The sequence below is a fragment of the Colobus angolensis genome, unplaced genomic scaffold (assembly GCF_000951035.1).
Source record: "Colobus angolensis palliatus isolate OR3802 unplaced genomic scaffold, Cang.pa_1.0 Scaffold14, whole genome shotgun sequence".
Taxonomy (NCBI): Eukaryota; Metazoa; Chordata; class Mammalia; order Primates; family Cercopithecidae; genus Colobus; species Colobus angolensis.
In genome coordinates, this window is record NW_012114488.1 from 1,671,546 (window position 1) to 1,695,658 (window position 24,113).

The 24,113-nt window shown below is 38.1% G+C and overlaps 2 protein-coding genes across 4 annotated transcripts in view; one reads left to right on the forward strand and one right to left on the reverse strand.

Moving 5' to 3' along the window:
• Positions 1-15,057, forward strand: part of MTMR7 (myotubularin related protein 7) — a 114,322-nt gene extending 99,265 nt beyond the window's left edge. The window contains exons 8-14 of the mRNA XM_011934881.1: positions 1,862-1,971; positions 3,618-3,743; positions 5,892-5,941; positions 7,949-8,149; positions 9,452-9,592; positions 11,421-11,547; positions 13,476-15,057. Coding sequence (XP_011790271.1) covers positions 1,862-1,971; positions 3,618-3,743; positions 5,892-5,941; positions 7,949-8,149; positions 9,452-9,592; positions 11,421-11,547; positions 13,476-13,838 — 1,118 coding nt within the window. The 3' untranslated portion in view covers positions 13,839-15,057. The remainder of the gene's footprint in view (positions 1-1,861; positions 1,972-3,617; positions 3,744-5,891; positions 5,942-7,948; positions 8,150-9,451; positions 9,593-11,420; positions 11,548-13,475) is intronic.
• A 1,797-nt stretch (positions 15,058-16,854) lies between these two features.
• VPS37A (vacuolar protein sorting 37 homolog A (S. cerevisiae)) overlaps positions 16,855-24,113 on the reverse strand; it is a 49,590-nt gene continuing 42,331 nt past the window's right edge. For all 3 annotated transcript variants that reach the window (XM_011934887.1, XM_011934885.1, XM_011934886.1), the window contains one exon: positions 16,855-18,562. The gene's annotated coding sequence lies outside the window, so the exon portion shown is untranslated. The remainder of the gene's footprint in view (positions 18,563-24,113) is intronic.

The following is a 24,113-nucleotide window of genomic DNA, read 5'->3' on the forward strand; positions in this document are numbered from 1 at the left end:
TAGTTGACATCATATAATATGTAGCCTTTTCAAGGAAAAGTTGGCTTCTTTCCCTTAGCACTGTGCATTTAACTTCCCTCTGTGTCTTTTCATAGCTCATCTCCTTTTATCACTGAAGAGTATTTCATTGTCAGGATACATTACATTTTAATCTTTATATGTTTAAATATTTTATAACTTAATGATTAAAACTCTAAGCTTGGGCACTCTCAGCCCATGGCTGACTACCCAGGGCTACAGGGCTAGTAGAGCCACAGATTCTGTGAATCCGTCTGCGTATTTTTCACTGGCCTTCCACTAAGCACCCTCTCCTTTACCATTCTGCATGTACTTTATCAGACACATAGTGTCTTCCTGCCTGTGATGCTGGGCCTGGGGTGCGGAAGGGGCAACACTGTGACCTTAGACAGGCAGTGCTGCGAACCAGAGCAAATTCAGAGGGTTGTCACTTCACCAACTGCATATTAGGTCTTCAGAGCTATGCTTCCAGCTCAGGGCAGGCATTTGGAAGGAAGATTTTAGAATCTTGCCTGAACATATTCATAATATAGTTTTCTTAGGTTGGGTTTTTTTCTGGGAATTTCAGTGTTATTTCCTTCAACATTGTTGTCATCTATGACTCAGAATTTAACTACTTGTGCTTTTTTTTGTGTGGCTTTTATGTTGCAGGAAATCACAGTGAATCCTCTTATCTGCATTCTTGGAGGCAGGGCATCTGATAAATTAGTATTTTTGTTAATACTGCTATGTGTCCCATATGCATAGAAATTTCAAAGAGTTCACAAAGTTGAATCTGGGGGTTTAGAGTTGGAAGGATATAATTTAGTACACTTTCCCCATTTTAAAAAATGAAGAAATTGAGGCTCAGATAGTGGAATAACATGTGCAAGACTACACAGCTCATTGCTCATGGAGTTGGGGGTAGGAAAAAGGGCTCCCTGTTCCCTATGTGTGTTTACTGCATCACGGAGAACAATAAACTAAACTAAACAGAAATCTGTAGATCATGATTGAATTTCATTGGTTGATTGACAAGACTCCTGAATAGGGTTTTATATGTCTAAACTTCCACTTTGGATTGCAGTATTTGTGATATGTACTCAGCACACTAGCTCTAAAGCTTTTTAATGCTTTAGATTAAATAAAAGAAGCTCCTGAGGTGAAAGTTGGTGGTTTATAATATTATAGAGGTGTTTATACACCTGCCTTAGTTGTGTAAATATATATTTCATTGGGATCCTGGGTTTTCTTCATTTTCACTCAATGGGAAAGTCCCTATCCTGATGCTCTAGAATTGGATCAGAGGTATATATGTTATTTTTAAGCTTACAGGCCTTACTCCCATTGGGTGGGGGTTATTGGCAAGAGGCGTTTGATCATTTCCATTTAAGAAATTTAGGATTGCTCTGTCTTGTGTTTTTACAACAGTCCTAATCTGAAGTGGTTGGGTGATGGAAACTTCTAAGTGGGTAGGTGCTACAATTATATGATTTTTTCCCCATTGCACTCCTAATTCAATTATTCCTTAGTAGCCTATTTTTAATTACTTTGCTGGAAAGGCAAATATATGTTTTCTGCCAGAACGCTTAATGATTTTCATTAATATTAGGATTTAAACTTTACATATATAATAGTTGTAAACAGTGCAGTATTCCCTGTGACCGAAGAAGGCAGAAAAGTCTTACTTGAAATGGTTCCATAGAATCAAGTTTAGTAAACATGGGTATTTATTTTGATTTAAGTCTTCCAGAAAATACCTATTACAACAAAGAAATCATTAGCAAACTACCTATAAAACATGATCATATGTAAAACGAGAGAGTACCTTAATTTTGCTTTTATAACATGATTTATCTTGCAGTGTGTGAACTTAAATCTCCCTCCATGAGTGATTTCCTGTGGGGTCTGGAGAACTCTGGCTGGTTAAGGCACATTAAAGCCATAATGGATGCAGGAATCTTCATTGCAAAGGTATGCAATTGCAGAGAAAATAAATTAAGGGACAGATGAGCAAACCACTGACTTCAAAATGGGTATCCCTCTGCCATGGGCTTCCCTGTCCTGAGCTGCACTGCATTGACTGGGTAGCCGGCTTTGTGGAGCTCCAGATAATCTGTGCACTGAAGATGTGATTTTGCTAAAGAATATAGTGCTTAGCTGATAGTATGTCAGCACTGTGATCAAATGGTAGAATATTTCCAGAGTATTCTCTTCCATTAAGCTTAATCCTGGATGGAGAAAAGAATTTTCTGTAGAATACAACCAAATGTGAGTTACTTCAGTGGTGGGGCTTAGGGCTTACATCCAACAGATCCTTCTTTTTAGTCATGGCATAAGCAAAAGTCACATTCCTGTAGCTGGGAGGTAGAGTCCATTCTGCCATAGGAAAATGTTGCAACTTTCATACAAGCTGTTTTAGAATGCAGTGTCTTTTGTGCTGTTAGGTTTTTTTACAAAAATAAACTCCTCGGATTTATATGTAAAGAGAACCATACCTTCCCTGATGCCATGGTATGTTCTCCGTTTTGAGGTAATCATTTATTGAAGAAATCTGTATTTATAGTGCCAGGTACTATTATAGATTTTACAGATGCGACGTGAATAAGGCAGATGAAGTCTCTTCCCTCAGAGAGCTTACATTCTGTTGTGGGAGACAGAGTTGTTGTTGTTGTTATTTTGAGAGGGAGTCTCGCTCTGTCACCCAGGCTGGAGTGCAGTGGCGTGATCTCAGCTCACTGCAACCTCTGCCTCCCAGGTTGAAGCGATTCTTCTGTCTCAGCCTCCCAAGCAGCTGGGATTACTGGCATGCACCACTATGCCCAGCTAATTTTTGTATTTTTAGTAGAGACGGGGTTTCGCCATGTTGGTCAGACTGGTCACTAACTCCTGACCTCAGGTGATCCACCTGCCTCAGCCTCCCAAAGTGCTAGGATTACATGTGTGAGCCACTGCCCCCAGCTGAGACAGGGTATTAATAAACTAATAAAACTAGAATTTTAGGTAGTGATAAATGCTATGATGAAATCTCTCCCATGTTTCGCAGAGTATGTTTCCTGCCAAGATACTTAGCAAAAATTGATGTGCATTTGCAATAGCAAACAGATACTCTTCTTAGTGGAGATTTTCTGGCGTCATTTTTACTTTTGTTTTTTCTTCCTTTCCTCAACCTTGGACCCATTACTTGACTCTTACCTTTTATCTGTAACTTCATAGATTTGTAACTTACAATTTTTTTGCCTTTTCCTTTTTGGAAATGGTTGGGGCCAGTAGCAATTCCAGAATTTCAGTAAGGCTTAATGTGGAAACCCAGAGTGGAGGGAAGAGGGCTGAAGGTCCGTTTGCATAGGACGAATGCTTATATTTAATAAGTACATGTGCTTATTGGAGATGACTTGAGTGGTGGCTTCTGGATAGAATGTGAAGGGAAAGCTTTAGCTGCCAGCACCAGGCCACTCTGGCTCTGCCCTAATTAGGTAGGGCCCTAAATACATGAACGAACAAGTGTTTCGTTTTGGCTGTTTCTTTCTGTAGATATACAGTCAAACCTGGCTCTGATGAGAGGTTCTGCCTTTTTACAGCCATTCTTTGTGACTCTTTGCGGATCGTGTGTTTTCTAGGCAGTTTCAGAGGAAGGAGTAAGTGTGCTTGTTCACTGTTCAGATGGCTGGGACAGGACTGCTCAGGTGTGCTCGGTGGCAAGCCTGCTGCTGGACCCGCACTACCGGACTCTGAAGGGCTTCATGGTGAGTGTGGCCACTGGGCCATTCCCACAGGCAGTGCCTTGACCATGGACCCCTGTTTTTGCAACTACTGGCAGCTGCTGTTTTCTTGCCAGCATTATTTTTCTTTTAGTAGCTCAGCAAGATTAAAGGGGAAGAGATCAAATAGGCTTGGAATAAAGAGATGAATTTCTGGGACATTGAAACCATTTCAAGTCAATGCTACTGAATGACTTTTGGGACAAATATAAAATATATTTGGTAGTTTGCAAGACAGTTTTATACATCATTTGCTCATAAGTATTTCAAGTTTGAGGTAATGTGAATACATAACAGAAAACTTTTTGGAAAAAATAATCTGTGGAAAAATTTTTCTATATTCTGTATGCCAGAAGTCCTTGGTAGGCAAAACTGTTTTCACTTCCAGGATTTGTTTTGTAAGTAGTCCTTCACACCCCTGGATGAGAATACTGAAAATTTCACAGCCTTTTGTTGTTGTTCTTTGCAAAATGACGAGTATATCCTGTAGAGTTTGAACTTTTTAGGTGGGCATCAAAACCTAACAAGTTGCTTTCACCTACAGAGTATTGTATAGTTGCCTGGGATGGTGAAGTTTTCACTAATCTGGTATAAGTTCCTTAAAATGAATTAACCTCTTAACCATGATTTGGTAGAAAGTGCTTCAGTGAATCATGAATCTGTGCTACAGAAGATGCTGACAAAGGAGTCCTAATGGGATATCTTTACTGCTGGGTCTCCATTATTGAGTAGTATCAGCAACACCCTCAGACAAGAGCGAAGAGGCGGCCTCCCTCTCTGGGACGTCTTTCTTTTTTTGGAGGTGTCTGAGAACTTCCAATGACCTGTGATAGCATTGACACCTCAAAGTGATACTCCTGCTTCAGACCCCTGCTGGACTGAGGTCAGGAGGGCTGGATTCCTTCATTTGCATTTGGAGAGTGAAGAGGTTGCCAGTCACACACTGCCCTTAGGCTCTTCTCTTGCACACATCCTTTTCCACCATCAACTCATTCTCATTGTGCCCCATGAAACTTACAACTCAAAGAAAATGTCTCGAGGTGTCAAGAACAGACTTCAACCAGTCCATATTTCTTTGTAGGGGGAAATCTCTGGTCACTTTAGAGCACTGGGGATATTGATCAGACTATCCGTATTACTTGACTAAACATTTTTTAAAATCCAGGCTGGGTGCGGTGTGTAATCCCAGCATTTTGGGAGGTGGAGGAAGGAGGATTGCTAGAGCCCCAGAGTTCGAGATCAGCCTGGGCAACATGGCGAGACCTCGTCTCTACAAAAATTTTAAAAAAACTAGCCAGGTAGAGCCCACCTGTGGTCCCAGCTACTTAGGCTGAGGTGGGAGGATCGCTTGAGCTCAGGAGGTCAAGGGTGTAGTGAGCCATGACTGCGTCAGTGCACTACAGCCTATGTGGCTGAGTGAGATCCTGTCTCAAAAATAAATTTTAAAATATAAGGCAATATAAAATGTAAAATACAAAACCAAAACAAAATTTTAAAAATAATAATCTAGACTGCTTCAGACTTAGAAATTCATGTTAACCCTAATTTCAAAGCAGGGCTGAAGCTTCAAATATATGCCAAACCCCATCATTTTAGATTTCTTCTAATGTGTAGAGAAGATCACTGAAAAACTTACCAACTGTTTTTTGTAAAGAGGTTGGTAATTTACGTTATACTGAGAGGCAGCATCACACGTTGCTTGAGATGGGGTTTGGAGTGGAGAGAGCTGGGGTGTGAAGTGGTGTCTGCTTCCTAGTAGCATGATCTTCAGCGAATATGAAATCTCTTTCCTTCAGTTTCCCCTTCTAAAAGAGTGAGAATACCATCCCACAGTTAAATGAGATCATACGTAAAGCAATGTGAACAGTGCCTGGCACATAGGAAGCATTCAGTAGGTGGGGTTCCTGCATTTTTATACATCCATTTACACTCACTGTTCCTATGGATGACCTTCAACTTTGCCCTTGCCATGTGCATCTCTGTATCGGTGGATAATGCCTGTTCACGCATTTGCAGGTTGCTTGAGGATAGGGACTTCTGCAAGTGCCTCTAAATTCCTCAACATTATTGGTTGTGTGGTCTCTTATTTTTTGTTTGCTTCTCTCCATGATATTTATATTCTTTCTTGTGTAGGTATTAATTGAAAAGGACTGGATTTCCTTTGGTCATAAGTTTAATCACCGGTAAGTAATATTTAAGACTGTTGTTTTGAATGTTTAGAATAAAAGCACTATTTCTGAAATTTTCAATTGAATATTTAGGGGAAAATATTCTTGTTTTTGAAGAGTCTGTGTCTTATTCAGAAAGCTAAAATTTCGTTGTCTATATCATATCATAGATAAATGAAGTTATAACTGATTCCTCTTGGTAACATTTGGGCAGAACTAACTAATGTTAAATTGTTCTAGAAGAGACAGAGAATGCTTGTTCATTAGTTGTCCTAGTGAGGATCAGCCCTCCCTTCCTCCTGCCATTCGCATGTGACTTACTAAATTATTCCATTTTAGAAGTCCAGAGATTCACTTTAGGCTGCAAGTTGTGAACTGCCTGTGGAACAGTTTCTCTTTGATCTTCTATAGTCCTAAGGCATTTGTATCAGAGTGCATATGTCTCTGGAGAGGTGATGAAGGATTCAGAGCCAGATATGTCCAAGTCCAGATCCAGGCCGTGGTATTCACTGTCTGACCTTTGGTCTCTCATCTGTGGAATGGGGATGCCTTCTTTTCACAGGGTTGTAGCATGGATATTTAAAAAATGCAACTAGGCCAGCTGCAGGACTGACCTGTGTAGTAGGCTTTCAATAACTACAAGCTATTGCTTTTGGAGCCACCAGCCTTCTTTTGTCAGTGTTGATGATGCCTGTACTGTGTTCTGGCGTTCTCTGCTCTTTGAATCTTAAATGGTATAGCGGTACTTAGTTTAGTCTTTGGTGATAAAATTTAAATTTAGGCAGCAAGTTTCATTAGATAGTTTGATATATATTTTCAGATGTTTTACTGTGTTTTCTTAAAATTCTAAGTGCATGCAACTGCTCAAGTATATTTTTGTAGTTTTTTGCTTTTAGCATGAATCGATCACGAATTCTGTGATTTTCAGGAATTCTACTTTTATAATTTTTTTCCAGGAAAGCATAGGAACTCCATTTACAAATGAGAAAATTAAAGCACTCAATTATTAGATAAACTTCTTAACATGGCATTATTTTCAGTTTGGGGTTCTATTAATATTATATGCTAGGCAGTTAGGATCTTCAAGATAGGAGACAGATGACAGAGAGAATATGGAAATGACTGAAGATCAGCTAATTGATGACAAAAAAATAATATTAGGCAACCCTTTTAAAGCTACTAAACGTGAGAAAACTACTAAAGCTAGAAACATCTGAGAAGTTTCTAGACAATTTCCAATGTTCCCACTCTTGGGAAAACTCTGAAACTGATGATTGCTCATTTCTCTTCCTCAAGGTGATGATCCCTTACTAACATGAGGTTCTATATTGTTATTTTGTCTTTGATGACACCAAAACATCCTTTTGGATTTTCTGTAAAACTCACACAATAGTGTAAAGGGCTAAGGAGTCATTTTAAAATCAATACACATTTGAGGAAGAAGATTCTGATGTGCTCTTGAAAAGCAAAGCAAAGGGAGATAAATATACATGTGGAATCTGTGGTCACATGGACATAAATCATGTGACAAGCTTTAACTGCTTTCAAAATGGGAATATTCCTGGCAACTTGGGAAACCACTATTTTTTTCAAGTTGTCTTTCTTCCTCATCCCTTCCCAACCAGACAGTGCAAAAAGTAAAGAGCCCTAAAGTTGTCTGGACATTTCTTCTCACCCACTCATAAAGTGCAACATTTATTTTAGAAGTTCTAATGTACTTTTAAGGAATCCATTTAAAAATGCCTTTTCTGTGGAAAGTGTTTTTGAATTTTATTTCTTGCACTAACACTTTCTTTTGTAACTATAACATGAACACATCCCTTCTATCCAGACCTGCATTATAAAGTGGCTCTGGAAATTTGAATTTAAAAACTTACTTACGTTTCTACTTTTTTTTTGTAATTGCAAGTTTGTAAGATTTATTTAGGAACTAGAGTTGCTTTTATGATTGTTCTTGTATTTATGGCTTTCTAATTTAAAAATAAATCTGCCTTAAAAAGTCTCTGATGCTTTGTTTTATAGGTATGGCAATCTAGATGGTGATCCAAAAGAAATCTCTCCAGTTATTGACCAGTTCATTGAGTGTGTTTGGCAGTTAATGGAACAATTTCCCTGTGCCTTTGAGTTCAATGAGAGGTTTCTGATTCACATTCAACATCATATTTATTCCTGCCAGTTTGGAAACTTCCTATGTAACAGCCAAAAGGAGAGACGAGAACTCAAGTAAGTGTTTTTGCGTTTAACTTTTATTTAAAGATTTTGATGACTGAGAATTTTAGATGGTCTTTCATAATTTTGAAGACTTTTTTCATTTAGTCACATACCTATACTGACAGATTAAGGTTATTTTCTTTTTCCTGGCATCATTTCAGAAATGGTTTACATGTCATCAACTGACAGATACATACAGTTTCATTTTTTCCCTCAGTTTCTGCCTGATATACACAGACAGCTTGATAGACTTGATGCACGAATACCGAAATGGAATTTTCTGGAGTCAGAAAAAGTGGTTTTTGCATTTAAAAGAAAAAGGTTAGATACCTTTGGTGGCTATGCTACCATAATAAAAATTGCAGATTTAATTGGGAAAGCAAATATAAAACTAAAGCCATCACTTATTCAGATTAAAACTGTATTGATTTATCCAAGGGTAAAAGTAGCTAAAATGTGGACTTAAAAATAAGTGATAGTAAAAAACTTAACAACAAAGTGATTTAGGCAGTATAAATGAGAGAACATTTTTTAAATTTTCATAAAATGAAATGATTTTAACTCTGGTGTACACATTATCAGATTTAATCTGGGGAATGATCAGTTCAAATGAAATGGACTCCAGTAGTTTTATACTGAGTTGAACATAAAGAAAATTAGTTTTTGTAGTGGATACTAGTTTGTTTTCTCTAAGGAAGCTCAAGTGTGATTCCTGGTAAATGGAGACGATTTAGAAGGAGCAGAGTGTATCCTTTAGGGTCACCTGTTTTCCTATACAGTTTTGTGGTTTGTTGTACCTGACTAGCCAATTCTAACAGTATCTGCTTGGGTCTGAATATGGCTTTTCCCTACTAGCTATAGGACTTTGGGAAACTCCTTTCTCTATTCCTCAGTTTCCTCATCTGTAAATTAGACATATCTCACAGCAATTCAGTGAAGATTAAATGAGAGAAAACATGTGAAACACGTAGAATTGTGTCTGACAAATTATAAATGTCCAATGACTATTTGGGGGAAAAACTTCCCCCAAAAGAACAGCTTAAAACACACACAAAACAAACCAACCAACCAACCAACCACTTAAAGGACTCGAACACCTTATCAAGGCCAGTACAGATGGTGGTGAAGTTGAGATTATTACAGTGTTCTCCTCTGTACCATGAAGCCACCAAGATGATACATTTACCTGCTGTCAAACGGACATGTGGTTTTCAGATTACAATTATTAGTTCCTTTCCAGCTTTAATATAACATATCTACTATGTGTAAGCACCAAAATAGGTCATTTAGAGACTTATTTTCTTTATAAAACAGGATTCAAGAAAGAACATATTCATTATGGGCTCACCTGTGGAAGAATCGGGCCGACTACCTGAATCCTCTGTTTAGAGCTGATCACAGCCAGACTCAGGGAACCCTTCATCTGCCTACAGCACCATGCAACTTCATGTACAAGTATGTAAACCCTTGGGCACTTTGTAGCTATGGTATGAACTTGGATTTTGGTACTGTTTAACAATCAGAGGTCAAAGTTTATGAAACACTGATTTTTGAGGCCTTTGTTGGCCACAAAAGACACCAGAGGGAGATGCTTATTCAAGTATCTGGTCTGGTATTTTTGCCAGTGTCTCCTCTGCCTCTTTATTCCTCCTAAATGTGGAATTTTCTTCAGGAGTTGATGTTTTATAATAATGATATCATAAAAGGTAAGTTCCAATTTTTTAAAAAGCAAATGAAAGAGAATAGTGCACATACCTTAAGTCAAATGTGGAATCACAAGTTTCAACAGTGATCGTGACTTATTAAGGTTGGAGCAAAAGTAACTGTGGTTTTTGCCATTAGTTTAAACAACAAAAAGGCAAAAACTGCAGTTACTTTTGCACCAACATAATACCTTGCCTTTTTGTCTCCACTGAATTAAGTCCTAGTGGAAATACTTCCCTTGTGGAAATTACGTTAAGAGTGTATGTATCAGAATGGGGAGAGCAGGGTGGCATCCTACAGGTTCTACTAGGTATGTGCTAGATACGTATGTTTTTTCCCTTGGCTTCCTTGCTAGGCTTGTGTAATATGAAAAAACTCAAAGGTCAACAACAACAAAAAAACTCACGCAGAATAAACAGAAACCCCATCTCTTTCTTCCTACTCACTCCCAACACAGACTTGATGGCTTCTCTTCCTGTATAGATTTCGTTTCTCAAGGTTTTCTCAATTATTTCAATCTAATTATTTCCTCAGAATTTATAGCAGAATATTCCATCATACTAAACAAAAGCCTCCATAGTGTGCATAAAACAAGTTTTAAGAGCTGTTGAGATATGACCAATTGGATTGCAACTGATTTATTATTAACAGCTAGTCAACACATATTTTATTAAGGATCAAACACTGTTCTGGGCACTGCAGATACAACAATGACACCAGGTTCTTGGCCTCAAAGTACTTTACTTTTCTACATAAATAAAATAGTGGGTCTAAGGATAACTCTATGATAACACCATTTTTCTCATTTGCACTCCAGTATGCTTTTCTGTGTAGGATAAGAAGGGATTTATTGGTCGGGCGTGGTGGCTACCGCCTGTAATCCCAGCACTTTGGGAGGCTGAGGCAGGTGGATCACCTGAGGTCAGGAGTTCGTGACCAACCTGACCAACATGGTGAAACCCCGTCTCTACTAAAAAATCTATAAACTTAGCCGGGTGTGGTGATGCATGCCTGTACTCCCAGCTACTTGGGAGGCTGAGGCAGGAGAATCGCTTGAACCTGGGAAGTGGAGGTTGCAGTGAGCCAATATCACACCACTGCACTCTGGTTTGGGTGACAAGAGTGAAACTCTGCCATAAAATAAAAAGAGGGGTTTATTACAAATGCAGACGTCAACTTTTAGTGGTAGTGATAAAAAAGATAAAAGCTGCAAGTTGAAGATTCCCTTTGTAGCTGAAAGATTCTAAATATACAATTTCAAAGTTCAAAACTAAGAGACATTTTCTTAAAAGAAAATGGTTACAAGTGCTATTTCAATTTTAGAAAAATGTATTCTGTGTTTTCTGATTCATATATAAGAAGTAGACTTTTCATAAACTTACTCTCCCCAAAGGCATTTACTGACCCAAGGAAAAAAACATCAACATGAAACTATTACCTTAAGCAGTGGCTTTTTTGAGGCTGAAATTTGCATTCGGTTATTATCAAGACTGTGGTATCACAGATAACTTAGAAGACTTGAGGATGTGAATTTTCAGATTGTGATAAGGTGGTAATGACGCTTTGCCGTCCCTTCCAGGTTTTGGAGTGGAATGTATAACCGCTTTGAAAAAGGGATGCAGCCCCGACAATCAGTTACAGATTACCTGATGGCAGTGAAGGAGGAAACTCAGCAGTTAGAGGAAGAACTAGAGGCCCTGGAAGAAGTAAGACATGCTTGCTTTGTTAATCTATTTTCTGTGCTTATTTCTTGAAGAACAAGGCTTCATGAAAGCCTCTTAAGATTCAGTGCAACACAACCATTTCTCATGTTTAGCCAGTAGAACACCTGAAACACAACCCCATCCAGGTGAGGACTCAGATAACTGAAGCCCAAACGTAGGCATTTAATGCATTTCACACATCTGGCTTGTGGCTCAGTTCCACAGATTTTTGATTGTTCCTTATTTTTAGGTCAACTTTTTTGATTACTGTTATTTGGGAGTAGTAAAATTCTTTCTGGAAAAGTGTGAAAAAGTAAAAGAATAAAATCAAATATATGTACTTATAAAGATCTTTCTCCACTTTTAAAAATTATGTAACTATTATATTAATCTATAATTGGTAATAGGGGAGATTGACTATAAAGTCTATCCTTTAGCTTCTAATAACTTCCCTGTACTTGGACAGGGAGGTTACAATAAAATGCTTTTCCTAATTGGATAACTTTGTTTCCAGTGGTACTACTGTACTTTATGAAAATCTTAGGATTCTCTTAGTCTGTTCCAGCAGTCTGGCTCATTAAAACTGGCTCTTCATTATTACAAAGTCAAAATTCCTTAGGCTAGCATTTGAGATTTTCTCTTTTCAACTTTATTTTCCATGCTAACATTTAACTGTTTCTGCTGCTTATATACAATTTAGACCTTCCTACGTTTGTGTTTTTTACTCTCACTGTCCCTCCTCCTGCCAGAAATGCTTACTAGCCATCAGCAGAATGCCCAAGTTTAAATCTTTCACAGTCCTGTTAAAATGTTCCTTCCTCCCTGAAACTTAGTCTGTTCTCTTCCTTCTAACTTTACCACTCCATCCCTCTTCAAGAACTTTTGCCTTTCTGAAATTCTTGCATTGCATGAACTCTATTGCATGAACTCTGCCTCTCTCTGCTCCACTACTCCATATTTCTTAGGGCTGGGTCTGTATTTATCTGTTCCTCACACTGCCCAGCACAGCGCTTTTGCACATAACCGAAATGAATGCTTTTTGAATGACTACATAATACTTGATCTTATAACACCTCCTCTGCTAAATTCAAAACACGAAATCTGGTGAAATGTACTCTGAACCCAGGTGTTCATGACATGAATGGAAAAACAAAATGTGGTATATCCATGTAATGGAATACTCTTCAGCCAGAAAAAGGAATGAAGTACTGATACATGCTATACCATGAATGAACTTTGAGAATATAGGCCAAGTGAAAGAAGCCAGATACAAAAAGCCACATATTGTATGATTCAATTTATATAAAACATCTAAACTAGGCAAATCCATAGAGATAGAAAGTTGATTAGTAGTAGCCAGGGGCTGTGGGGAGATAGGAATGGGGAATGACTGCTAATGAGTATGGGGTTTTCTTCTGGCAGGGTAAGTGATGACAGTATTTTACAATTACTAGTGCTCGTTGCACAAGCTTGTGAATATAACTAAAAACCACTGAACTGTATACTTTAAAAGGGTGAGTTTCATGGTAAGTGAATTGTATCTCAGTGTAAAAGTCACATGATAAACACTTCATTCTTGATTTCTAAAAAATGTTTTTGAGTTCATGGGATGAGAATCACCATGTGAAACCATGTAGGTATAGAAAGGAGGGAGACTAGGGCTCACTGGGTGCTTCAACTGTGCTATATTGTTTAAGATTATAGAAAACCTATGTCAAGGCAGGTATTATCCTTACATTAGAGATAAAGAAAGCAGGCCCCACAGGTTCTGTCCAAGGTCATAAAGCCCAGGTTTGAACTCACATCCCTCTGAGTCCCATGTTCTTAACATTATACCCACTTGGGAGGTAACAAATGCTAAAGGCATGCATATATAGAAAAAGATAAATTATTCATGATTTTTTCCCCTGAAATTGTTATTTCTTTCTTAGAGGCTGGAAAAAATTCAAAAGGTCCAGTTAAATTGCACTAAGGTGAAGAGTAAGCAAAGTGAGCCCAGCAAGCACTCAGGGTTTTCTACCTCAGACAACAGCATAGCCAACACTCCCCAGGATTACAGTGGGAATATGAAATCATTTCCATCCCGGAGCCCTTCACAAGGCGATGAAGATTCTGCTCTGATTCTAACCCAAGACAATTTGAAAAGTTCAGATCCAGATCTGTCAGCCAACAGTGACCAAGAGTCTGGGGTGGAGGACTTGAGCTGTCGGTCTCCAAGTGGTGGTGAGCATGCACCAAGTGAAGACAGTGGCAAGGACCGCGACTCTGATGAAGCCGTGTTTCTCACTGCCTGAAGTTTCCCTTTGGAGTCCCAAAGTAAAGGACACACAAGCAACACTTCCAAAAAGAAGGAAACAAGGTAGTTTATCATAAAAACAAGAAATGGTACATGTCATTGAGAACTATTTTAATGTAGCTATGAAAAGGGAAAAAAGTGTCCAGTTCTTGATTTCTTAGATACTGAAGAGGATGTAGTCATTTCATTTATCAAATATAAGGAAAATTATTCACCACTTTGAAGCTCATCCTAGACTATGAAAATTTTATTCACTGCAGAGCAATTACTTCTGTCATTACCTGAAGTGATCAGTATGTATCTTCCTTGTCATAGCATGCATCTCTCAAAAAGCCTCCACTCCTTTCCCTCACATCTGTGATCATCATCAATCTTATGATTCACTTCCAGATGCATATTTTGTGTTTTCTAAAGCATCTGATGTTATCTTCCTTTCTGACCCTCTTACACATACTTCTAAAAACAGGCACATTGTTAAGATGGACCCTTTTCGGTTAATAGATATATTCCTAAGGAGCTTTTAATTGCTTATCTTTCAGGAATAATCATCACTTTAACTTTTCCTGAGATCATATATTTTGAATTGTTAGAATACTTGTGTTGCCTTTCTCTGAGATCTATAGTCTGTTTCTCGTCATTATTTAAAAATGTTAAACCTTGTATCTCACTTTTTCTCTAACACTAATTTAATAGCTAATAAGGTAGAAGCAACATTCATTCTCTTGGTCTTATATATGAATTTAAGTATTAGCTTTCTCATAATAACCTTTTATTACTATTGTAGGGACTACACTACCGACAGTGTGGGCCAGCCACCAGCCTGATCTCAAAGTATAACATTATAAAGTTAGTAGGGTAAAACGTATGTGAGGGAAAATCCAGTTTCAAAGAACCAGAGAATTGGGTTGTCATGTCTGTTAAATGAAGGGAATAGGTTTTGTAATCTATTATTTTAGAAATTACGTAACTCGCTAACATGGTTTAATTAACATTAGTAACATCTCATTACCACTGACTGCTGAAAGTTCTGAAAAGATTTTTTTTTTGTAAAACTGCACATTTGAGGGAGAGTTCCTCCCCTGTCTTATGAGTTAAAAAAAAAACTTTACTAGGCGACCTAAATGAAACTTAGTGGGGAAAAGTGGCCATGTTTGGACAGAAATAAATGGTATTCACATTGTATGGTTTTAATATATTAGTACATTCTAGAATGTAAAGGATTAATTTAAACTTTACAATTTACATCAATATTTTGAATATGTGAATTTTTTTACAGGAGAAAGTATTACATTTCGCTGAAATGACGACAAAGTAAAGAGGGCAAGAAAGCAACACTGCTAATCTCTCTAGTATGAAAGATTTGGAGGGAGTGCTGCAATATATATAAATGAAAAAATGTAATTCCGTTCATCATATTTAAAAATAGAATATATTAGAGAACTGTGATATAAAAGTACTGTTAACATAAAAAGTAAAGCAAGTGGAATTCTTTTAGAATATAAAATTTGGGCATTCTCTGCTGAGCAGTTCCCAAATTAAGTACAAGGAATGTTTATCCATTTTCTGCAATATACTGTATGTAGTAGGGAATACCTTGCTACAAGGAAACTTAGGATATAATGGTAATGGCTTTCACATTTTTATAACATAACTCACTTCACAACCTTCCTGGAGCTGTCCACTCTTAGAAACTCTGTTGCCTAATATTGAGGATGCGGCTTTAATTTCTTCCATGTGGCAATGTATGTCTATAAAAACAATAAAAAATTTTTAAAAAATGACAGAGTATCTGTGCCAAACAGCACTATGCATTTATTTGAAAAGCAAATAGTATAAATATTTGATGTTTTAAAATGCAGTTTTTTAATATGACATCTTCCACATCAGAGTCATAAACTTTTAGTCCCCTCAACTTTTTTATAAGACATTATAATTTATGTAACATGTTTGTCTACTTATTAGAAGTTAACCTAGCACTGAGATTTATATAAAATGTTGCATTTATTGCTTATTAAAACTTTACTTTCACAGATTCTTCAAAGAGCATGGCTAACCCAACGAGACTAAAATATCTAATAAACATTTATCAGGAAGTGTTTTATTGAGAGCAGTGGTTTAAAGCATAGGGAATAATCCAGTATAAAACTGATTTGAGGCATATTACTTCCCAATTAGTAATATTTAGAATGTAAGTATTTTTTAAATTTGATATTAAATGAGTAAGAATTTTGACCATGACCCAGCAAATCAGTAGCTGAACTTTTTATAGAATGGAAGGTGACGATCGAGACAGAAACCGTAGAATAAATTTTTATTCTTTAAGAGCACATTAGTTTACTTTCTTCTAAAAATGAATCTGAGTTGTCCTTCAATTTAAGCATATATATGTGTCATGCACCCTCTATTCCGATATAAATTTCCTAGTCTCCATTTATGCCTAGAAATTTCTTTCAACTTTGAAGTGGGTCTCTTTAGTTTATATCTCACTGTTTTAGAATTTTCTTCTATTTTGAGATATTAACCTTTAAATTTCTTCCTATGACAAATTCCTACACTGATTAGTAGATCCTAAGTATTCCTCTCTAATTCTGATTTCCATCTCATTTTTCCTGTGGCACTGCTTCTCCAATGTGACCAATTCGTAAGAAAAAATATATAGCCATAAAATTAGAAAAAATGGTCACTTAATCTCTGTTGCAAAAACAGAACCCACATTCATATTCAATGCAGATTCTTTTCATCCTGGGTGACATACATAACCTTTATGTGAACTGATTTATCTATTTGTTAAATGCAGATAATTGTGATCTAACTCCTCTGTTTAATGACTGGGTTGTAACAAGGTTATCTAATGAATGAATTTTGAAGGAGAACCTAAGCTGTGTTAACTGGTATAGAATGAAACTGGCATAATAGTTCAACTTTAAAAAAAACACAGAGATGAACTACTCATATGATTATGTAGAAGATATTTACTCTGTAAGAAAATGTTTTGGGTTTTGTTTATTTGTTTTTGGTAAAAAGGAAAGCAGATAAGCATCTAAGCAATGTTTATCTTTGTATAGTATTTCCACAATGCCTTATTCTTAGTAGGTACTTAATAAAATAGATAGATCAAATGAATTAATCAAATGAAAGGCTGTGGTTTGCTCTTCCCTTGTTATGCGATACACCTGATTTCTAGGAACCTGATTGTTGGCAAAAGATTGAGACTGTTTTATATCTTCCATTGCTGTAATTGCTGGGAAAATTAAGCTCTGGTGGCCAGTGCAGTAAGGAAAGGTTTCTGAATACCTAAAAGACTATCATAAATTTGAAACACTCTTACCTCAGTTATCTATAAATCAGGAGTAGTAACTATTCTTTCCTCATCTGGTCATTTTGAAGATTTAACAGCATGCCCTTAGCACAGCGCCAGGGAGACAAGGAGAGTTATTTTCTGTATCCAACATTATATCTTAGTCCACGTGAATACTTGTCCTCCACAGACTAAATATTAAGCATATTTTAATTCCAACAAAATAATTTTGTTTTTCCTATAACTTTATTGCCAAAAACATGTACAGGAAGAACTAAAAAATATAAAAAAGAAAATCTATATTGTATGCTGGTGTTGGGAAGACAATCATACTGGGATGACATTTAAGCGAAATTATGCATTAATCTGTTGTGTAATTTAGATGGTACCTTACCAAGCCAGAGCTACACAGTTCATGGCATTTTACTTTATGAGTTTTTAGGACTACTCAAGAAATACGTTAATTTTGTGACACAGTATAGAAGCAAATTGCTGAACATAGTACACAAGAACACTCAATTAAATTCATTAAAAATCAGGACTGCCTAAAAATTAAATTTTATTTATTACTATAGCTTTTCTCTTAGGAAAAGCTAACTCACAGTAAAGGTCAGAAAAGTTCATTGACTTTTTTGTGTATAGATTTACTGTTTATTAACATTAGGAATTTAGGAAACCTATCCAGCCACAAACCTACCAGATACTTATTTTTTTAAAAATTAGCATGAGAGTTTGTGTTGGACTGGTTTAAATGAAAGGCAACTTTTTTTTTCTATTAGATAAAATATTTACTTGTACTGCTTCTTAAATGCATCTTTAGTTTTAAAAATGAAACAATATATAAGAATAGCTGGTTTATTCTTTTGATTTATTGTAGGTATTAAAAGTTTCTTTTGTGAGATGGCACATAGGCAGGTTTGGTGTTTCCTAATACTATGAATATCTTAAATTGCTTTTGAAAGTTTTATCCAGAAAGAAAGAAAAATAAGGGTTTCCTCACAGTTGAAAATAGTTTTTCAAAAAAGGTTAAGAGGAAAAAAATCTAAATACCACTCTTGATAAAGAAATGGAGCTTCAAGTTAAAAATACAAATTTAAATGAAGTTTTATAAAATATTAAAAACTAGCTAAAATTACATGCATAGGCATTTAATCAAGGTAAGAGGAACAGCAGTGGAACTTAAATATGATAGGATTTATCAACAATAAATAAACATTTCAGTGCAAATAGTGCAGAAAAATTTCTCAAAGATCATAGCAATCATTCTAATCTGTACAAAATCAGTCTCAGTTCTGTATACAATCTATACAGGATATCTGTGAATTTAGCCACTGATGAAATGCCAGTTTGCAAACCATAAATATAAAATGGTGTTTAGTTTTGTGTCCCATTCCTCTCTTGGCAGTTCATGTTTCCAGGAAAATCTAGAAAGAAAACAATTAAAAAGAGCCTTAAGATTTAAGAAGATAAATATGTATCTCTTTACATTATCTTCCAATTAAGATTTGCCCATAGTGGCTCCCAGGCAAGATGGCCGAATAGGAACAGCTCCAGTCTGCAGCTTCCAGGGAGACCAACACAGAAGGCAGGTGATTTCTGCATTTCCAACTAAGGTACCTGGTTCATCTCACTGGGACTGGTTAGACAGCGGGTGTAGCCCACAGAGGGTAAGCAGCAGCAGGGAGGGGCGTTGCCTCACCTGGTAAGCGCATGGGGTTAGGGAACTTCCCTCCCCTAGCCAAGGGGAGCCTTGAGGGACCATGCAGTGAGAGATTGCGCTATCCAGCCCAGATACTACGCTTTTCCCATGGTCTTCGCAACCCGCAGACCAGGAGATTCCCTCAGGTGCCTACACCACCAGGGCCCTGGGTTTCAACCATAAAACTAGATGGCCGTTTGGCCAGACACTGAGCTAGCTGCAGGAATTTTTTTTCATACCCCAGTGGTGCCTGGAACACCAGCCAGACAGAACCTTTCACTTCCCTGGAAAGGGGGCTGACACCAGGGAGCCAAATGGTCTTGCTCAGTGGATCCCACCCCCATGGAGTCTAGCAAGCTAAGATCCACTGGCTTGAAATTTTCACTGCCAGCATAGCAGTCTGAAGTTGACCTGGGACATTTGAGCTTGGTGGGGGAAGGGGCATCTGCCATTACTGAGGTTTGAGTAGTCCGTTTTCCCCTCACAGTGTAAACAAAGCCTCTGGGAACTTCAGACTGGGTAGAGCCCACCTCAGCTCCACAAAGTCACTGGAGCCAGAATGCCTTTCTAGATTCCTCCTCTCTGGACAGGGCATCTCTGAAAGAAAGGCAGAAGCCCCAGTCAGGGGCTTATAGATAAAATTCCCATCTCCCTGCAACAGAGCACCTGGGGGAAGGGGCGGCTGTGGGCACAGCTTCTGCACACTCAAACGTTCCTGCCTGCTGGCTCTGAAGAGAGCAGCAGATCACCCAGCACCGAGTTCTAGCTCTGCTAAGGGACAGACTGCCTCCTCAAGTGGGTCCCTGTCCACTGTGCCTCCTGATGGGGAGACAACTCCCAGCAGGGGTCGACAGACACCTCATACAGAAGAGCTCTGGCTGGCACTATGTAGGTGCCCCTCTGGGACAAAGCTTCCAGAGGAAGGAGCAGGCAGCAATCTTTGCTGTTCTGCAGCCTCCACTGGTGATACCCAGGCAAACAGGATCTGGAGGAGACCCCCAGAAAACTCCAGCAGACGTGCAGAAGAGGGGCCTGTTAGAAAGAAAACTAACAAAAAGAAACCAATAGCATCAATATCAACAAAAAGGAGGACCACACAAAAGTTCCATCCGAAGGTCACCAACAGCAAAGACCAAAGGTAGATAAATCCATGAAGATGAAGAAAAACCAGCGCAAAAAGGCTGAAAATTCAAAAAACCAGAATGCTGCTGCTTCTCCAAAGGATCACAACTCCTCGCCAGCAAGGGAACAAAACTGGATTGAGAATGAGTTTGATGAACTGACAGAAGTAGGCTTCAGAAGGTGGGTAATAACAAATTCCCGAGCTAAAGGAGCATGTTCTAACCCAATGCAAGGAAGCTAAGAACCTATAAAAGGTTAGAGGAGCTGCTAACTAGAATAACCAGTTTAGAGAAGGACATAAACGACCTACCTGATGGAGCTGAAAAACACAGCAAGCACAAGAACTTCATGAAGCATACACAGTATCAACAGCCAAATCGATCAAGTGGAAGAAAGGATATCAGAGACTGAAGATCAACTTTATGAAAAGAAGCGTGAAGACAAAATTAGAGAAAAAAGAATGAAAAGGAATGAACAAAGCCTCCAAGAAACATGGGACTATGTGAAAAGACAAACCTATGTTTGATTGGTGTACCTGAAAGTGACAGAGAGACTGGAACCAAGTTGGAACACACACTTCAGGATATCCAGGAGAACTTCCTCAACTAGCAAGACGGCCTAATATTCAAATTCAGGAAACATAGATAACAGCACAAAGATACTCCTTGAGAAGAGCAAACCCAAGACACATAACTGTCAGATTCACCTAGGTTGAAATGAAGGAAAACATGTTAAGGGCAGCCAGAGAGAAAGGATGGGTTACCACAAAGGGAAGCCCATCAGACTAACAGCGGATCTCTCTGCAGAAACCCTACAAGCCAGAAAAGAGTGGGGGCCAGTATTCAACATTCTTAAAGAAAAGAATTTTCAACCCAGAATTTCATGTCCAACCAAACTAAGCTTACTAAGTGAAGGAGAAATAAAATCCTTTACAGACAAGCAAATGCCGAGGGATTTTGTCACCACCAGGCCTGCCTCACAAGAGCTCCTGAAGGAAGCACTAACTATGGAAAAAAACAACCGGGACCAGCTACTGCAAAAATAAACCAAAATGTAAAGACCATCAACACTATGAAGAAACTGCATCAACTAATGGGCAGAATAACCAGCTAGCATCATAATGACAGGATCAAATTCACACGTAACAATATTAACCTGAAATGGGCTAAACGCCCCAAGTAAAAGGCACAGACTGGCAAATTGGATAGAGTCAAGACCCATCAGTATGCTGTATTCAGGAGACCCATTTCATGTGCAAAGACACACATAGGCTCAAAGTAAAGGGACGGAGGAAGATTTACCAAGCAAATGGAAAGTAAAAAAAAGCAGGGTTGCAATCCTAGTCTGATAAAACAGACGTTAAACCAAGAAAAATCAAAAAAGACAAAGAAGGGCATTACATAATGGTACAGGGATCAATGCAACAAGAAGAGCTAACTATCCTTATATGTACCCAATACAGGAGCACCCAGATTCATAAAGCAAGTTCTTAGAGACCTCAAAGAGACTTAGACTCCCACACAATAGTGGTAGACTTTAACACCCCACTGTCAATATTAGATCAATGAGACAGAAAATTAACAAGGATATTCAGGACTTGAACTCAGCTTCAGCTCTGGACCAAACGGACCTAACAGACATCTACAGAACTATCCACCCAAAATCAACAGAATATACATTCTTCTCAGCACAACACAGCACTTATTCTAAAATTGACCACATAATTCGAAGTAAAACACCCCTCAGCAAATGCAAAAGAATGGAAACCGGAATAGTCTCCCAGACCACAGTGCAATCAAATTACAATTCAGGATTAAGAAACTCACTCAAAACCGCACAACCCCATGGAAACTGAACAATCTGCTCCTCAATGACTACTTGGTAAATAACGAAATTAGGACAGAAATAAGTAAGTTCTTTAAAACCAACAAGAATAAAGACACAATGTACCAGAATCTCTGGAACAGAGCTAAAGCTGTGTTTAGAGGTAAATTTATAGCACTAAATGCCCACAGGAGAAGCAGGAAAGATCTAAAATCAACACTCTAACATCACAATTAAAAGAACTAGAGAAGCAGGAGCAAACAAATTCAAAAGCTAGCAGAAGACAAGAAATAACCAAGATCAGAGCAGAACTTAAGGAGATAGAGATGAGCAGAACTTAAGGAGATAGAGACATGAAAAACCCTTCAAAAAAAAAATCAATGAATCTAGGAGCTGTTTTGAAAAGATTAGCAAAATAGATAGACTGCTAGCCAGACTAATAAAGAAGAAAAGAGAGAAGAATCAAATAGACACAATAAAAAATGATAAAGGGGAGACTGTACAGGCGTGGTGGGTCACACCTGTAATCCCAGCACTTTGGGAGGCCGAGGTGGGTAAATTACCTGAGGTCGGGAGTTCAAGACTAGTATGGCCAACATGGTGAAACCCCATCTCTACGAAAAATACAAAAATTAGCTGGGTGTGGTGGCGCATGCCTGTAATCCCAGCTACTTGGGAGGCTGAGGCAGAGAACTGCTTAAACCCGGGAGGCAGAGGCTACAGTGAGCCGAGATCATGCCACTGAAGTCCAGCCTGGGCAACAGAGTGAGAGTCCATCTCAAAAAAAAAAAAAAAATCACCACTGATCCCACAGAAATATAAACTACCATCAGAGAATACTATAAACACCTCTATGCAAATAAACTAGAAAATCTAGAAGAAATGGATAAATTCTTGAACACATACATCCTCCCAACCAGAAAGAAGTCAAATCCCTGAATAGACCAGTAATAAGTTCTGAAATTGAGGCAGTAACAGCCAACCAACAACAAAAAAAAGCCCAGTACCAGACTGATCCATAGCCACATTCTACCAGAGGTACAAAGAGGAGCTGGTACCATTACTTCTAAAACTATTCCAAACAACAGAAAAACAGGGACTCCTCCCTAACTCATTTTATAATGCCAGCATCATGCTGATACCAAAACCTGGCAGAGACACAACAAAAAATGAAAATTTCAGGCCAATATCCCTGATGAACATCAATGCGAAAATCCTAGAGACATGCAATCAAAACCACAATGAGATACCATCTCACGCCAGTTAGAATGGCAATTATTAAAGTTAGGAAACAACAGATGCTAGAGAGGATGTGGAGAAATAGGAACACCTTTACACTGTTGGTGGGAGTGTAAATTAGTTCAACCATTGTGGAAGACAGTGTGGCGATTCCTCAAGAATCTAGAACTAGAAATGCCATTTGACACAGACCCCATTACTGGGTATATACTCAAAGTATTATAAATCATTCTATTATAAAGGCACATGCACACATATCTTTATTGCAGCACTATTCACAATAGCAAAGACTTGGAACCAACCCAAATGCCTGTCAATGATAGAATGGATAAAGAAAATGTGGCACATTATACACCATGGAATACTATGCAGCCATAAAAAAGAATGAGTTCATGTCCTTTGCAGGGACACAGACGAGGCTGGAAACCACAATTCTCAGGAAACTAACACAGTAACAGAAAACCAAATAATGCATGTTCTCACTCATAAGTGAGAGTTAAACAATGAGAACATATGGGCAAAGGGAGGGGAACATCACATACTGGGGCCTGTCGGGGAGTCAGGGACAAGGAGAGGAATAGCATTAGAAGAAATACCTAATGTAGATGACAGGTTGATGGGTGCAGCAAATCACCATGGCTATGTAACAAACCTGTACATTCTGCACATGTATCCCAGAACTTAAAGCATAATAACAATAAAAAAGATTTGCCTATAAAATAACTTGACTATGAGGGAATAGAGGTAAGGAATGGATTCTAGTATGTTCATATAAATGAGCAACTACTCTGTGTCTACTTCTTCCTAAGCTGGCAGATATGCAAAGTTGGTATCAAAAATCAGCCCCTACCCTTAAGGAATTTATACTATGATTTGGAAAGTAACATATAAAACAATTCATTGTGAGCACTAATGTTACAAGGAGCAGAAATAGTTTAACTGGACATAAGAAATGCCTGTCATTTCTTTTCCTATACCCCAGTCCTTGTTTTAGGGAACCTCTCATGCCCCCTTCTCATAATCCACTCCCTCAGCCCAGTCAACTGGGCAGAGGACCACAGGATACCAGTTGCCAGGCCAAATTGACTACA